Source organism: Nanorana parkeri, unplaced genomic scaffold (genome assembly GCF_000935625.1).
Source record: "Nanorana parkeri isolate BGI_ZX_2015 unplaced genomic scaffold, ASM93562v1 scaffold969, whole genome shotgun sequence".
In the NCBI taxonomy this organism is placed as follows: domain Eukaryota; kingdom Metazoa; phylum Chordata; class Amphibia; order Anura; family Dicroglossidae; genus Nanorana; species Nanorana parkeri.
Window position 1 is genome coordinate 396,326 of NW_017307237.1, and position 13,227 is coordinate 409,552.

At 37.9% G+C, this 13,227-nt stretch overlaps 2 protein-coding genes across 2 annotated transcripts in view; both read left to right on the forward strand.

The window, feature by feature from the left end:
- LOC108795461 (protocadherin gamma-A4-like) overlaps positions 1 to 13,227 on the forward strand; it is a 290,173-nt gene that overhangs the window by 29,494 nt on the left and 247,452 nt on the right. The gene's annotated exons all lie outside the window — the stretch shown is intronic.
- On the forward strand, positions 2,877 to 6,001 carry LOC108795443 (protocadherin gamma-B1-like). The gene is made up of 2 exons (XM_018566688.1): positions 2,877 to 5,297; positions 5,957 to 6,001. The coding sequence occupies exons 1-2, from the start codon at positions 2,877 to 2,879 to the stop codon at positions 5,999 to 6,001; spliced, it is 2,466 nt and encodes an 821-aa protein (XP_018422190.1).

The following is a 13,227-nucleotide window of genomic DNA, read 5'->3' on the forward strand; positions in this document are numbered from 1 at the left end:
CAGCTGTCAAAACGAATAGCAGAGAGGTGAGTCACTGCTACCTCTCTGCTATCTTCAGCTGTCAGATACGGGATCGCTATTTAGCGAACCCGTATCTGAATGTAAAGGCTTCATTCTTTCATTAATGAAAGAAAGAAGCTTTTAAAAAAGCTTAACTATTTCATTAATGAATGTCTCAATAGTGAGGCATTAATTAATGACTGGGACTGCTGAGAATCAGCAGTTACCAGCATTACAGAGGCTAATATAACTCGGCACGTACAGTGTACGTGGCCAGTCATATAGCCACTTTGTGACGGGACGTACACTGTACGTCTCCCGTCACGAAGGGCTTAACCACAATTATACTTCGTTCTTAAATACGTGGCATCCCTGGATGGAATTTATATTCTCGACTGAATATATCACCTTTGAAGAGCAACCGAGATCATAACGGACACGGGGGGCATTAATATACCATACTCTGATCTAACACCCTCCCTTCCCTTCCCTCCTGAAATTTTTTTTTTCTCCCTCCCTCACTCTCCTACACAGACCTCAGGTATTATTGATAACCATTAATAAACCACTTGGTCTCTTCCCTACCCCACCATACTTATTTAATAACCCAACATATAAGTGGGTACTATGTATACATGTGTGCTCTCCACTAGATTATTACCCGCATACAACCTGCGAGGTGCTACGTCAGCTGTCCTTTCATTTTTTCTTTAATTCCCCTTTGCAATTGATAAAGAGAGCACTTACCAATAAGACACGGGCCAGTCATTTACATCAGACACCTCAAATGACAGCGCAGCCGGCAAAAACACCCGACTACCCATTTTCAGTTCTACCACACGAACCAGAAAGCTGCCTCCCTTTTTCTTCTCTAACCTCAGGTGCCTGTATGGCTAAACAATGAGTTGTTTGTTTGTTTTTGACAGTTTGAAATGTCCATGCTGGTCTATACTTGCAAGAATGTATATGTATACCCTTTTCCTTTTCCTGCACTGTCCCTTTATGTACGGTGTAAGCTTTAAAAAATTGAAAAATAAAGAATTTATAAAAAAAATAAAAAAGGGGAATTGCTAAGGATAAGGGGGCACTTTTTGTGTCTTGAGAAAAAGAGGTTTAACCTTTGCATTCAGAAAGACCTTTTGACAGTAAGAGCTATGTAATTGTGGAATAGACTACATCAGAAACTACTTAGATATTTGTTTAAAAGAAATCTGGATGCAGATATAATTGGATTATAACAGTTTTAAGTAAAACACCAGAATTTGTTGATCCAGATAATAATAAATTGTACTGGGGGACAGGAAGATTTTTTCCCTGTAGGATCAAATTGAACCATGTTTTGTAGGAGCTTTTTGCCTTCCTCTGGATCAACTGTCGGTATAGGGTTCCTTTTATTGATGTTTTTCAATCGGTTTGTTTTTTCTCCAATGGTTGAACTCGATGAACTGGTGTCTTTTTTAACCTCACTTTGTAACTTTGCGACCCCAATGTGTTACAGAGTACATAATTGTAGTTCAGCAATAGCATATACAGTATGTTAATGGTAGGTACTGGTTAGTTTTAACAGTGTGTTTGTTACAGTTACTTGGTGTGATGGTGTAGAAGAATATGTTACTGATCAGTAAACAAATGTTAGGGATTTATAGATATTTGCTCAAAAGAAACAATAATTTAACAGTCCTAATATGGGAGCAGTCTTTGCTCCCTGGTATCCTGGTATACATGTTTATTTATTCAAATGCCTCAATACAAGATGTTTATGAGTGTTTGTGCTACTCGTCAGTAAAATAACTTGGGCTGCAGCATCTTGCTTTATCTTCAGTAGAATTCTAAGATGAGCCTCCTTCTCAAGAAGAGCTCTATAGCATGCAGCAAAACGGACATTGCTACACAAACATCAGGTTTTTGGAGTGGGTTTTAAAGTACAACTATGCTTGCAAACTTGGAGAATGCATAGGTTAATACCATAACTCAATTAATCCATGATGATGAAGTGCTTAATAACATGCAGCAACAACAGCAATGTTATCCAAGAACCAAGTATAGATTGATAAGCAGGAACAAGGTGTACATTGTTATCCAAGAACCAGATACCCAGTAGTTCCAAAATTATATGTTCAAATACTAAAAAGAAGTTGCCAGGGCCCTACATGTACCCATGCCTGAACATAACCAAATGCCTGTAAATTGTAATTAAGTGACAGTAGGTACCATGCCAACGGCTTGTGGAAGATCTTGGGGACTGCATACTCTAAATCAGTTGTATGTCTATGGAATAGGAACATAATGACTGTGACACTGAAAAATGAATGTTTGGCAGTATATGAGCTAAATTATCTTGTTTTTACACAATGATAGGTAGGAAAAGACTATGTCTAGTTAATCATAGCACTACCAACAATATACAGATAAAATGCTGTTATTTTAACACAACAACATTTCTCTGTTAAAAATATAACATAAAAACTATTTCTTTCAATTCCAATGCAATTTTTATTTGTAATGCATTAGTTTGTTTTACCTCAACACTAACTAGTTTAGCAAGGGGACATATATAAAAGCCATACAGTAGCTTTTTTTATTAAAAAAGGAAAAATGTAAAAATATATTACAAATCTGCAATTCCTCAGTTTTTCCTCTGAGCGTCGCTGTTTGACCAGGAAGGAGAAGGTTTCAGAAATTGAGATCAACTGTTATTTTAAACATCTACATTCTGCAGATTTGAAAGAAGAGGAGACACATTTTCTAGAGTATGGTGCACTGTCAGATGGATAATATATGATCTTTTTCTCCATAAACAAGTGGATTACAATTATATATGTTCATCTTGGATGGATTGTAAATATTTATCATCAAAACGCCTAAAAAGAACAGAGATGAAAACTCAAACACAGAGAAACAAAGGAATTCGATGGCAAGTAATACTTTCTTTCTTATTTTTCTGGCTGTGTCATTCAGTCTCTGGTCAGATTAATTATTACATTAAAGAAGAAATGAGAAAAGACTCTCTTATAGCAAATACTGCTAAAGATTTGGGATTAGATGTTAAGAAACTCTCATCTAGAAAACTAAGAATTGTATCTCATGCTTCAGAGAAATACTTTTATATGAATCTAGATAATGGAAATCTCTATGTAAAGGACAGGATAGACAGAGAGACACTATGTGGAGCAGCAGCTTCCTGCTACCTAACCTTTGATGCTGTGGTTGAATATCCTTTTAATATTGTTAAGGTCAAATTAGAAGTTCAAGATATAAATGATAATTCTCCCAACTTTTTCCATGAAATATTTACTTTGCAAATTATAGAATCATCTTTAGTTGGAACTAGATATGCTTTACAAAGTGCAGAAGATCCAGATATTGGTATTAATTCTGTGCAGACCTATATGTTAAGTGAAAATCAGCATTTCACAGTGACCGACAAAGCCAGACCAGATGGTACTAAATATCCAGAAATTTTGTTAGAAAAATCCCTAGATCGAGAGGCACAGAGCATGCTTACTTTAACTCTAACAGCCTTGGATGGGGGAAATCCTGTGAGATCTGGTACTGCTGTAATAAAAATTATTGTTACTGATGCAAATGATAATTTTCCAGTATTTCTGAAAGAAATATATAAAGTCAGTGTAAATGAAAACATTTCAACCAATACAACATTAATTACTGTAAATGCAACTGATAAAGATGAAGGTGTCAATGCACAGATCACATATTCATTTAGCAAAACATTAGGGAATGTCCATCATACAGGCATGTTTACCATTCACCCCACAAATGGTGACATTAAACTAAACAGACATTTAGATTTTGAAGAAGTAAGACACTTTGAAATTTCTGTACAAGCTAAGGATGGAGGAGACCTTGTTACTCATTGCAAAATATTAATAGAAGTAATTGACGTTAATGACAATGAACCACAGATACTAATTAGCACATTATCCACACCAATACCTGAGGATTCTGCAGTTGGCACTATGGTAGCGCTAATTGAAATTCATGATCAGGATTCTGGAGACAATGGAGAGGTTGACTGTCAGATACTTGATGCTATGCCTTTTGACTTGATATTGTCATCTGACAGTTATTACAGAATAGCTACAAGGACTTTTATGGACAGAGAACAACAGTCATCTTATAATATCACCATAGTAGCTACTGACAGAGGATCTCCTCCACTTTCCAGAAGAAGAACCATCAGACTGGACATTTTAGATGTAAATGACAATCCACCAGTATTTCAGAAATCCTCTTACATTGCGTATGTGCCAGAGAATAATTTGCCAGGAGCCTCAATATATTGCATACATGCCTTAGATCTTGATAGTGGAGAAAATGGCAAAATTACTTACTCAGTCTCGAACATAAATACATCAAGCCTCCCAGTATCATCTTATTTGTCTATCAATATAGAGACCGGAATTTTTTATGCACAGAAAACATTTGACTATGAGCAAGACAGAGAGTTCCAATTGCAAGTTACTGCTAGCGATAGTGGTTCTCCATCTTTGAGTGGCAATGCCACATTTACCATTCGTATTGTGGACCAGAATGATAATGCACCAAAAATCTTATATCCATTGCCAGAAAGCGGTGGACAGTCTGTCTTTGAGCTGGTCCCTTTTTCCTCTGAACCAGATTCTTTAATAACAAAGGTGGTGGCAGTGGATGCAGATTCTGGACATAATTCCTGGCTGTCTTACCATTTCATACAAGTGACTGAGCCATCTCATTTTATTATCAATGAGAACACTGGGGAAGTTAGAACATCGCGTGCCTTTCAAGAAAAGGATGGAATGAATCACAAGGTTGTGGTCATGGTGAAGGACAATGGTATTCCCATTTTGTCAGCAACAGCCACAATACGTCTTGTTCTTGTAGACAGCTTTCAGCAGGTGGTTCCTGAGGTCAACAATCAAATAAATGAAGCTTCTCAAACAGGTTTACAATTGTATTTAGTAATTGCCTTAGCACTGATTTCATTTTTATTCATTGTGACTGTAATGTTGGTCATTATATCAAAATACAGAGGATCAAAGCATACACCAACATTTGGATCACTAAGTACAAGTCTATATCCTCCGTCTGATCCCAGAATACTGTCCATGTACAGTGATGGAACATTACCTTTTCCCTTATCTTACAATGTTTGTTTGGCTCTGGATTCAGCTGAAAATGACTTCACTTATGTTAAATCTGACCAAAATGTCCCTGTGGATAATCTTATTGATGCTGGTGACTCAGCACATGGAAATGATTGTTCAAATAACGCTTTACAATCTAGTGCTTTAATTGAGGTAAGTGTTACATTAAATTTGCTAAAAGTTTAAACATAAAATAATAATAATAACTTTGAATTTAATTTTTAAATGTGATGTCCAAAAAACAATGTAAGTGTATGTTTCCCTGTTTTACCTCTCATACCCACAGGGAGGTTCTCCATTTCCCGAATGTCATTCACTCTGACAAATCATTGGCATATGGTGTGGAATGGGTCATTTGTCTTCAGAAACTTGGACACTTGCCCTAGCAGCATTAGGTAAATGAGTCAATAGGGAGTCCTTGTATCTCTTCTGAGACAGAAGTGTCAAGTTCAAGAGGACCGCTGCTGGATTGTCAGCCAATGAAATCCCTGTAAGCTGCATAACTTTGTTAAGAACTGCACAAGGGGGTTAGCCTGGGACAGACCTAGATATGGAGAAGTGTGCCCCTGTGATTGGCCTGTACATTAACAATCACTGGGGCAAAACAATTCTTAAAATGACATAGCTTTTTAGGAAGAAAACTGTTCAAACAATGTAAATTTTTTTCATTTTTTCCATAAAACAGTAGTTTTTTGTTTATGTTGGTCTCTTCAAGCCCAACTTTAGGCTTAGCAACACATTTATTATATGATTACATGCCTTGATGTACTAAATAAGAGTCAGCTGTTAATTTGTGTCTGTTGTTTGCACAGCCAACAAGCAATTTAGTTATCAGTGTTGGAATGTTAAAGTGTTGACCCCTGTATAATCTACTGCTTGTGGGTAAAACAAAAAGCTTTATTTAGGTTACAAATTGATAAATAAGACCCTGTATGTCCATTTTTATCAATGGACCATGCTTTATCAAACACTTGGAGTTTGTAGATCCTTTATATGTAGGTGGTCACCAGTATAATTGATAAGGAGAAAAAAAGGGGGAAAAGCTAAATGCAGTGGTACCTCGGTTCACGAACGCTTCTGTTTGTGAACAATTCGGTCTGCGACCAGGAAGTTTGGCAATATTTTGCCTCCGGGTGATGAACGTGATCGTGGCCATCTTCGGCGATCTGACACGTGGTCGTGGCTACCTGTACTCGAGATCGCAGTTGCAGACAGAGCTGTGCACACTTACTGTGAAGCTTTTACTGTACAATATTACTTAATTCAATCCAAGAAGTTGCAGAGAAAGCATGGTGGGAAAAAGAAAGTGCGCAGCGTTAATGAAGGTGACAAGAATGTGCAGAGCGTTAATGAAGGAGACAAGAATGTGCAGAGCGTTAATGTAGGTGACAAGAATATGCAGAGTGTTAATGAAGGTGACAAGAATGTGCAGAGCATTAATGAAGGTGACAAGAACATGCAGAGTGTTAATGAAGGTGACAAGAACATGCAGAGCATTAAGGAAGGTGACAAGAATGTGCAGAGCTTTAATGAAGGTGACAAGAATGTGCAGAACTTTAATGAAGGTGGCAAGAATGTGCAGAGCAAAAATGGTGGTAAAAAGAAAGTGCAGCGCAATAATGAAGGTAACAAGAAAATGCAGAGCAAGAATGGTAACAAGAAGGTTTTGAAGAAAATAAGCATTGAATTGAAGAAGGAAATTGTAGAAAAGCATGATCGCAGTATTCGTGTGACTGATCTGGCCTCAGAGTACAAGATGGTGAAGTTGACCATCTCAACTATTTGGAAGAATAAAGATGCCATCAAAGGAGCTGATGTTGCAAAAGGAGTAACAATGTTAACCAAGCAGAGGACACAAGTACTGGAAGAGGTGGGAAAACTTTTGTTAGTGTGGTTGAATGAAAAACAACTGGCAGGTGATTTTAGTGAAGCTATGATCTGTGAAAAAGTCAGGAAATTGCACAGTGATTTACTGCAACAAAACCCCTCTACAGGTTCATCTAGTGATGAATTTAAAGCCAGTAGAGGGTGGTTTGATAAATTCCGAAAGAGAAGTGGCATCCACAGTGTGATAGGACATGGTGAGGCTTCCAGGTCTGACAAGGCCGCTGCAGAAGCTTACAAGAAAGACTTTGCGGAATTCATTAAGGCAGAAGGATACTTCGCTCAACAAGTGTTCAACTGCGATAAAAAGGGCACTTTTGGTAGAAGCTGCTGAACAGAACCTTTATCACGCAGGAGGTAAAGGCACTGCCGGAGCTCAAGCCCATGAAGGACAGATTGACCCTTTTGCTGTATGCGAACGCAAGTGCCGATCTGAAGATTAAGCCACTACTGGTGTACCATTCCCAGAACCATTTCCATTCCCATTTCTTTATCGCACCCACCGTTAAGAAATATCTTTCTGACATCCAACTGCCTGAGAGGTGCCTTCTTCTGATGGACAATGCCTCGGCACACACTCCAGCCTTGGTGGATGATATGGACGCTGAGTATGACTTCATTAAGGTCAAGTTCCTCCCCCCAACATGACACCTCTTCTGCAGCCCATGGACCAGCAAGGGATCTGCAACTTCAAGAAGCTGTACACAAAGGCACTCTTCACCAGGTGTTTTAATGTTACTGAAGAGGCGTCCTTTACTCTGAAAGAGTTCTGCAAGAAACATTTCAATGTCCTTCACTGCATCAACCTCATTGACAAAGCCTGGTAAGATGTCACGTACCGGACCTTAAACTCAGCCTGGAGAAAACTGTGGCCAGAATGTGTCATTGAAGGTGACACGGAAGAGTCTGATGCACTGGTAGTGGAGGAGATTGTGTCCTTGGGCAAGACAATGGGTCTGGACGTCGATGGTTCAGACATTGAAGAACCTGTTGAGGACCATAAGGAGGAGCTCACAACGCAATAACTTGCTGAACTCCAGAGGGAGCAGCAGAAGGTGTTTGTTGAGTAACATTCCACTGAGGAAGAGGAAGACAGGGAGGAGGTTAGCTGTGATGTGATCAAATCCGTTATGGAAAAATGGAATGAGTGCCAGGATTTCTTTGAGAAGCACTGCCCCAACATAACTGCGATGAACAGAGTGTTGAATCTGATGAACAACAACATGGTCTCTCATTTCTGGAGGGTTATGCAGCGCAGTAAAAAACAAGTGACAAATGTTTTGCCAAAATTGAACCTGCAGCTAAGCAACAAAGAAGAGAGGATACCTCTGAAGGAGATCTCCCCGATGTCCTTATGGAGGGGGATTCTCCCTCCAAATAATAACCTCCTCCCCACCTTCCTGTCCTCCATGCCTGAAGTCGCCGCAAGAAAAGTTAGTGTTCACTCTGTTCGTATTGTACTTTGTTTCATATTTTTGTGGTTAAACATTTTTTTTTCATATGGTTCAGAACGGATTAACCGTATTTACATTGAACCTTATGTAAAATTGAACCCTATGAAAATTTGATTCTGTTTGCGACCAAAATCAGTTCACGACCACGTTCGTAGGGGTCAGAACGGGTTAACCTTATTTACATTGAACCTTATGGGGAAATTTGATTCGGTTTGCGACCAATTCGGTTCGCGACCAGAATCGTGGAACCAATTAAGTTTGTGAACCAAGGTACCATTGTACATAAAAAAGATTAAGAGTTGATCATATGCAAAACCTACATATACTTATCTCAGTTTGAAAACAGTTTTGTAATTTTAAGCTGGTATGGTTGCTATTTTGGAAATCAGCTGGTCTCCGAACCCACACAGAGAATTATATGTGCCTATATGTTTGCTTGCTTTAAAGTTATTAGTAGTCAGTTGGACCCACATCAAACATTGCTTCATTAACAGAGGCCCCAGTACATTAAGAGTAATTACAGATCCTGATGCTTAATAGGGCCTTTTCATGTTTTGGTCTCATAAAATCCCCAGCTAGAACATGTGAGGAATGATCACACATAGGTAAGCATTAGTTAAATATTTGACTGTTTGAACCATGTAAATCAAATAAAGAATTTTCTGTAAATCCCCTTTTGAAACTCCATTGCTAAATATAGGCTACTTTCTTTGAGCAGTTAACTTGTAAATCATACTTATGTTGTTCTTACTTTGGAATTAAAAGGTTCATAATAATATTGGATGTAAAAGAAATGAGAAGATACCATTTGGAAAAACAAATGTACTATTGACTTCATTGCATAGAACTGCCCCTACATAAATCATAGAAAAGGGCAAACGTGATGTTCCATATGTTACATGAGCTAGGACCTGGTCAATATCATGATTTAACTATACAGTAGTGTTTTCTATACAATATACAATCTAGTAAATCTTTTAGGTTTACACATTAACCAACATATTTTGACATACTGGGGTTGATTTACTAACCTTATAAACACACCACAAACATGTATACACCTCTGTAGTGTGTTCCCTCCCAGCATGATCTATGGGTGGAATCTAAACACCTTTGTAGTGTGTACATACTCAGCAGGTGTGTTGTGCAAAGCCCTGCCCTGAATTGCAAGGTGATGTTGTGTAAATTAGCTCTACATTGTGTTGCTTGCGTTGATGAATGCAAGGAATGTAAATGCATGAGCTAACCATTTTTGTCTAAACTGTGAAGCAGCATTATATATGCATCATGTGCATGATTTTTCCATATATGGCATTAGTGGAAATATGCTTATAGAGACTTTTTGGTTGATAAATACGCTTTGCTGTGTAAAAATCACACGCACCTGGTGTTTGCGTGTGTTTAGGTTAGTAAATCACCCCCACTGTGTCCAAAACAAGTCTAATGAGTGAAAAAAACAACAACTTTCATTGGAACTTACTTTTGTTCTTATGTTTAAAAAGAGCCTAAAGCTTCAATTCATCAACTTAAAAATGTTCATTCCTGAACAACAGTCATGATTGCCATCACCCTTATTTTCCAATTGCCTTATCTAGTAAAAGATGCAGCCATTTTCAGTATGCCTGCTTTGGACATCTGCTTGCCTGACTAACCCCATCATCACTATCTTAGTGGGCTTTACCTCAGTAAAGCCCACCAAGATAGTGATTAAGGGTTTAACACATAGTACTGTCAGCATGTTTAAAGTGCGCCTGAGGCCTTACCCCAGTTTTACATATTGGAAAAAGTATTATCCCTGATTAAAATTGTCCTGCTACTGGCCACTTTTACACTGCTGCGTCGTCTGCACTATCGTTATTCTTGTAGTAATACCCCAGCCTGTGCACTTTGTGTCAAGTAACTGTGGATCTAGCCTTGCTATATAAAATCACCAACCTTCTGGCCAATGGCATTCCCTTGGGTTCGGATTTGCTGAACTCAAACAAGATTTGCTGAACCAATGACAATTCAAACCTGGGTGAATCTATGTATTATTTATGTATTATTATGAAAGAAGACCTAGAAATTAAATATGAATCAGAAATAATAAAGCACATATTCTAGTTAGCATGAAGCAAGTTTATTTTCTTTACATGTTTTCCAAGGTATATATTCAGGATACTTACAAGTAATGCTTTTTTTATTAATTTATTTCCATTTGTCCACATTTGTCTTTACATAAATTGCAGTTCTAAGTACTTATGTTATGCAGTGCATATTCCGTTACTAGAATTTTCACACTGTTTTATAACAAAACAGTGACTGAAATAGAATGTACATGCCTTTTCTTGAAGAAACATTTGTAATTCAAGCTTTAATTTTTTTAAGGGGTTAACATTTGAAGTTGTTGAAAACATCACTTTTAATCAAATCCCCAGTACAGCAATTTAAAGAACAACTCCAGGTTTTTGGAAAATTAGCTCTTGCAGTGGGGCTACTCCCACACTGCAAGGGTTAATACTCATTTTTCTCTAGGGGCTTAAAGAAAAGAAGAAATACTCACTTAATTCTCAATCTTGCCTGGCAGCTAAACCAGTTCCACAACCTCTCCTCCCCTGGGCTCTAGTGGTCTAAGTCCCCTCTAACATCATGAGGTCTAATACAGTGCATTCATCTATATTAGATGTGAGGACGCTGAGCAACATACAACAGCCAGAGTGGAAGGGATGAGAGGTGAGTGATCTCTGCCACAGGGCCAATGACGTGTGAGTATTTCTTCTTTATTAAGCACCTAGAGAAAAAGGAGCAGTTTATCCTTACAGTGCAGGGGTAGACCCACTGAAAGGATTAATTTGTCTAAAACCTGGAGTCGTTCTTTTTAAATAAAATGATGACTAGAGTTATATGTTTAGTCTCATAAAAGGTTACATTTTTAAATATCTCAGGGCTGCAGCTCCTCAATTCAGCCTCTGAGCACCACTGTTTGATCAATAAGGAAAAAACACAGAGCTGGAGGTCCACTAGCATTTTTATCTCAGTCACTCACACTGCAGATCTGCAAAAAGGGGAAAGGCCATTTCTCAATTCTCTCCACAGATGATTTGGATGATTTGCTCTTATTTGTATAAATGTATTAATCAAGATATGCTGCCCACCTTCATGGTCTAAAGGATAGATGCAGGACATTACAAGGAATATAACATACTTTAAATGGCTGAAATGAAGCTTTATACTCCGATATACAAAAGAATGTGTCATTCAATCTATGGGCAGATTCATTATTATATTGCAGAATAAATTAAAATGACTACCTGATGGCAAATATTGCAAGTGATCTTGGACTAGATATTAGTCCGCTTTCATTGAGAAAACTGAGAATTGTATCCCATGCTTCAGAAAAATATTTTTATGTGAATCTAGATAAAATGGAAATCTGTATGTAAATGACAGGAAATACAAAGAGACACTCTGTAGGACAGAAACTACCTGCTTCCTAGCCTTTGATGCTGTGGTCAGAATTCTACCCGACGTGACCCCATTTTTTATATTTTAACAAAAAATTGGGTATTATATTCTGTTTCTGTGCACTAAATTTAATTTTAGTGTATTGTATTCTAAAAATACTGGTTTGATAAACATTTGCGCAAATACTGTGCAACATAAACATTTGCAACTAGCATTTTTGTATTCTGCAGGGCCTCTGATTTCAAAAAATATTATTGTTTGGGGGTTTGAAGTTGTTTTTGTAGCCCAACATTCAGATTTTATCACATGTGTGCAAACAGTAAGAAATTGCTCCGGACAGCAAGTTGTTACAAAAATGCCGATGATCTAGATCTAGAATATTGGTATTAATTCTGTACAGACATACAAGCTCAGTGACAATCAATATTTTACACTGGCTGAGAACATCAATTCAGATGGAAGTACAGAATACCTACAAGGTCTTCTATGGACAATGAGCAACAGTCCTCATACAACAGTCAGTAGCTACTGACAGAGGATCTTCCCCACTTTCAAGCAGAAGAACCATCAGGCTGGAGATATCAGATACTAATGACAATACACCAGTATTTAAATTTACTTATGTTGCTTATATATTGCTTGTATACCAAAGAACAATTTGAAGAACAATTTGGTAGGAGCCTCAATATACAGAATGTAAGCTTCAGATCCTGATACTGGAGACAACTGGAGACAATGCATAAGGATAGTCTTGTAGTGTCTTCCTACTTTTCCATCAACATGGAGGCAGGAGTTCTGTATGCTTAACAATCAGTCGATTATGAGCAACGCAAGGAGTTCCTAATTCAAGTAATTGTGAAAGACAATGAATGGATCCCCATCCTTTAATGGCATAGCTATAATAATTATTAGCGGATCAGAAGGATAATGCACCAATTTTTTTTATCCATCACAAGATGATGGAGGGTCTGCAGTGTTTGCGATTGTTCCTTTTGCCTCCAAGCAAGGTTCTTGCAGCAAAGGTAATTGCAGTAGATGCAGACTCTGGACATAATTTCTGGCTCTTTCATCATTTTCTACAAGTTTTAGTACCATTTCACAATATCCACTCCAATACCTGAAGAGTCTACAAATGACACAATGGTAGCTCTGACTGAGTGAGCATACGGGGGAATCAGGACATTTCATGTCTTTCTGGGAAAAGATGTATTAAGTTATACAGTTGTAGTGATGTTAAAGGACAATGGAATTCCACCTCTTTCAGCTACTGTGACCTTAAGCCTTCTGGTGGCAGTACATTT